Here is a 4,821-nt window from a genome sequence, read left to right on the forward strand (position 1 = left end):
TAGTAGGTGTGTGGTGTTCACTTCTCTACAGATTAATGTACTACAAGATCCTTCTTCTGAATGCTAACCTTTGGAAGCTCTACTTCTACCCAATTATTAGCACAAAGTTTCTTTAAATTAGTAAAGGTATCCAATACATCATCCACTTGCAGCATCATCATGTCCCAAAATCCACTTAGGTCAGAATCTTTAGTGGGGAAAGGTTCTGAAACATCCTGGTTCTGTAAATAAGTTAAAAATTACCGAAATTAACCCAGAACTTAAACATATCCTATGTTACTTTGTTCAGTATAAACAAGTTAATTCTAATAAAAAAAATGCTACAAACAGATCTAACCCTTATTACACAAGAACAAGCATCCATAACTAAAAACATCAGTAACTCCTACATCCACTCATTCAGCAGTATAACGATAAAAATAAGCCAAATATCTTTCTCAAAGGAGATAAAAAACTGACTCAATTAACAAATACCTTAACATTTATTTTCTAAACAATAACTTGATATATCTTTTGACAAAAAAAGTTGGAAATGCTAAGTTTAAAAGTTTTAGTTAATTTCATCTGTTTTAACTTACTAGATTCTTCTCGCATAATTCTCTGAACTGTTCAAACTTCTGCGAGAGCAGGAGATTCGCTTTTCCCACAGCTACACGAATCTTGCCTGCTCCCTCTTCTGGAACACCGTCCCCTTTCAGTTGTTTCTCTGCTTCAGTTATGCAGGACAGAATCTGCTCTTTTATTTTCTCCATATTAACAAGGAACCACTCGCCATCTATCTTCTCCTGCTCTAACGTTAAGCCTACAAATACGAACGTGTGATAATCTTAAATACTTCAAATACTGTACAAAGGATGCTGCTTATTTTCATTCTAAGACTGTAAAACGTTTTAAACTTCAAGTCAATAATCACTTAAAAGAACAGACATTGTGCGTTTCTCAGTCGATTTGATGTTTTTTTCAAACAACATATAAAAGTATTTTAAATACAAAGTAAAACGTTTAGTGGATTTGTTTCTGGTCTTAGCAGTTTTAAAAGGGAAATAAAATGTATCTTATTGTCATTTATTTAAATGTTAACATCTATATTTACCACTACGTCATACTACGTCAATACAACCAATGCTCGCTACAAGTAGAGATTTCTAATGATGACAATCCATAGTTGTTAATATACCTAAAAACTGACACTTGCATGGCTTTTTCTGTTCTTAACTTCAAATCTGTAATAATAATTGTCTTAACTGACAATAAATTAGTTACAGTCAGCACTTAAATAAAGGATGCATGGACTCAGTGTAGTTAGAAAAATTACCACCGGCATTTCAAAACAAGTTCATGTAGAAGAATTGATATTTAAAATTAGCTCAAGATTAGACAAAAAGATGCCTTCTGTTTTACATTTATTATTCTTCAAGTCTACAGTTGTTTTTTTTTACTCAAAGACACTACAGTACAGATTAGGTTTAGTATAACAACAGAAATAGTAAAATTATATTTTTAAGCCTACAGAAAACAAAACTATTTATGGTTTAAATTAAGTCACCTTCCACATGTCCATTATGCTTCGGAACAGTTGAGCGCTGAGAATCTATATGTTCTCCTTGAAGATTGGTACCAGGCTGAGGACACACACATTCTGTAACCGATAAATCACCATCACTGATATGTACATCCTGTGATATATATTTTTTCTGAGCTTTGGGTGAAGAATGTACAGGAATAATTGCTACTGATGGTGGCAACAAAGACCTGTCCATGGTTGCTAGTTGTTCTTTAAAGTCTTTGGTTAAGTATCGAAACACTGGAAGACTTTCTGAAAAATAAAAGAAATATAATCATAGCTTTCAACACCAGTTTCTACATTATTTTGAGTTACAGTTCTTGTTATTCTAATATTTTATCAACACTGGCAGAATTTGGTTGTGGACACTATGATTAGCAAAACTGTGCATTATACCATTCCTGCGATTATCCAATGAATTACCGAAGAATAACAAGGAAAAATAGAATGAACAGTATCCATTGCCAATTCCATTCAAAATTACCAGTTTTCCTTATCTGAATCCAAGTGACACTAGTAGAGTCATGAATCCAAGTGACACTAGTATAGTCATGAATCCAAGTGACACTAGTATAGTCATGAATCAAAGTGACACTAGTATAGTCATGAATCCAAGTGACACTAATATAGTCATGAATCCAAGTGACACTAATATAGTCATGAATCCAAGTGACACTAATATAGTCATGAATCCAAGTGACACTAATATAGTCATGAATCCAAGTGACACTAATATAGTTATGACTAACAAATACTGTCATCCTTTATTACATAAAATTTCTTAGGAAAAATAAAACTCCATTTTATTCATTCATTCACACCTGCCAAGATAATGGATTCATCCTAAAATTCAACATAGTCAACTGATCTTGGGACTACAACCAATCGTGAGACTCCACCATCTGAAATCTTTCGAACAGTATAGATCCATTGAAAAGTTGTGTACAAATGTAAGATACCTTACAAATTAACCTAAAAATAAACATTATGCTTTGTTTTTTTTAATGCATCACTCACTTGATTGAGCTGTAACTGTCCGAGGAAGAATAGACAGACTTCTTGGGTTTGTCCATGCATCATTTCTTTTTTCTTTTTTTGATGTTCTCCGAAATTCACCTTTCTCTCGATTTTCCTCCCGTTCCTGAGAAGCTATATTTTTATCTATTGTTTCAAGTCTTTGCCGAACTAGTGACCTAGAAGATAAATGACCATTCACACTGCTTGCACTAGAAGACGATGTCTCACCTATTTTTATCACGATATCACCTGCTGACTTGAAAGATGCTTGGGTGCTTATGCTGTTTTGCACAATGTACGTCTCCGAAGAAGACAGCAGAGTTTCATACAAAACAACGTTGTTTCTGTGCATGTTAGATTTTTTTTTTGTCAGAGCCACACAATTTTCTCTGAAGGCTCAGCTCAACATTCCCTACGTGAACTGCTATTACACACGTACGTTGGTGGATGTGGAACAGAACCACGTACTATTGGCTGACGGTGCTATCTTCAGTACTGAAAGAAATAAAACTTAAGTATGTATACTTCTTCCTAAATTCGATGTTCAAACAGCATCTAACACTAATAAACTATCATATATATAGATGTTGTTTTATGGAAGTTTCATTAAAGTACTAACAACTCATTTCTCAGGATTTATAGTATAAAAAATTAATTTCTAGCCTACCACATCATACTCCTGGCCCACCACACACAACATAGAGAAGAACAGTGTGTACACCACTGATGTATATCATACTCCTGGCCCACTACCACACAACATAGAGAAGAACAGTGTGTACAGCACTGATGTATATCATACTCCTGGACCACCACCACCACACACAACATAGAGAAGAACAGTGTGTACAGTTGTTAATGAGTGAACGTTAATACATGTATTCACTACTTTGTCACTATGGTTCTTTTCACTACCTGCATAAGCCAAGTTATCAAGCAATTTTCTGTCTCATCGTATACATGTAGGTTAACAAATATATTATTCAGAAACAATGTTCTAACTTTTATTTTTCTATTAAAGTAGTTGTAACAAATTAAACATGTTACAAATAAATACTCACAGCCGTAGAGTGCCGTAAAATAATTTTATCTTCGGATAAAATATATGTACAAGTTTATTTCTTAATACGCTATATACAACACTAACACTCCATGCACTGCACTGTAATACAATACATAAAAAACACTAATTTTATTCTCTAAAAATCATACACACTGCTGTTTTATTTCCTACACTGTTGAGTTCAGTTATTTTTCACACTACATCATGTAAAGTTATATTAGTTTAGGTACACAATTCTTATATTCTAATACGTTATAGAGTCAGTCCTGATTATAAACACTTTATAGTGGTAATTAATATTTTAGTAACACAAGGAATAGATATCTGTACAGAATTTAACCATGAGATTATGATAAAACCATATTATTTATAGTAAATGCTGTGAACAGTTAAAATTTCAAGACAATTAAAAGTATTATAAAACAAAAAACACCAGCTTTTAGGTGTACATATTAAATTCTTCTTTTGTGGAATTCTTATTTTTAAATAACCTTATCACTAACACTTTTCAGATTTGTTAAAAGTGAATATTTTACATATTGTTTACATAACCTACAATCTTCATCAGCGAGATTGCACAGAGCTATAAAGGTGAGAAATAAACATAGTATTATATATAAAACCTCTTCATCTGAATGCCTCCCGACTTCTCCATCTTCTTTATTCATCATAGCTGCCATGATTTGAAGACTAATCAGAGTACACTATGGCCATCATCAGGCCAGCTGTCCCTGAAGTTTCCACATCCATCTGGTTAAATATTGTTTTCATTCAAGAAGTCTGTAGAAAACTTTTGTTCTTCAGCTTAAAGCTATAGAAAATCAAAAATGATAAAGTTTTAATTTACCTGAAGTTTAGTTCTTCATTCGACTATTCTTTCTAATCAAATCAGAACAACTCAAAGAAGCAAAAGGTAGTTAATTTGATATCAAAAGGTGTGTCAGCTTCCACTACCTACACACACCAACTCAAAGCCACCCACTCATCAGATTAACAGAACACCATTACATGGAAACCTACATTTACTTTAGTGTGTCAAAGTTTAAAAGGAAAACACCCCTGTTTTGAATATATAAAAAACGATTATCTAGATTGAATAAATAAATCTGTTGATAATAGATGCAGATAAATACAGATGATAAATTTTGAGACTTTTTTTATGTAGGGTTTATATACA

The 4,821-nt window shown here is 32.8% G+C and overlaps 1 protein-coding gene across 2 annotated transcripts in view; it reads right to left on the reverse strand.

Moving 5' to 3' along the window:
• LOC106474014 (disks large-associated protein 3-like) overlaps positions 1 to 4,578 on the reverse strand; it is a 6,662-nt gene extending 2,084 nt beyond the window's left edge. Inside the window, exons 1-5 of one of the 2 annotated variants that reach the window (XM_022402396.1) lie at positions 4,492 to 4,578; positions 2,582 to 3,076; positions 1,547 to 1,816; positions 579 to 802; positions 69 to 221 (exon numbers count right to left, since the gene is read on the reverse strand). In XM_022402396.1, the coding sequence (XP_022258104.1) occupies positions 69 to 221; positions 579 to 802; positions 1,547 to 1,816; positions 2,582 to 2,933 (999 nt within the window). In that variant the 5' untranslated portion in view covers positions 2,934 to 3,076; positions 4,492 to 4,578. Of the gene's footprint in view, positions 1 to 68; positions 222 to 578; positions 803 to 1,546; positions 1,817 to 2,581; positions 3,077 to 4,267; positions 4,470 to 4,491 lie in introns of those variants that run through there. The other variant, XM_013934700.2, reaches the window with a different exon arrangement.
• Positions 4,579 to 4,821: the final 243 nt, after the last annotated feature.

This window comes from Limulus polyphemus, unplaced genomic scaffold (genome assembly GCF_000517525.1).
Source record: "Limulus polyphemus unplaced genomic scaffold, Limulus_polyphemus-2.1.2 Scaffold6718, whole genome shotgun sequence".
NCBI classification, from domain to species: Eukaryota; Metazoa; Arthropoda; class Merostomata; order Xiphosura; family Limulidae; genus Limulus; species Limulus polyphemus.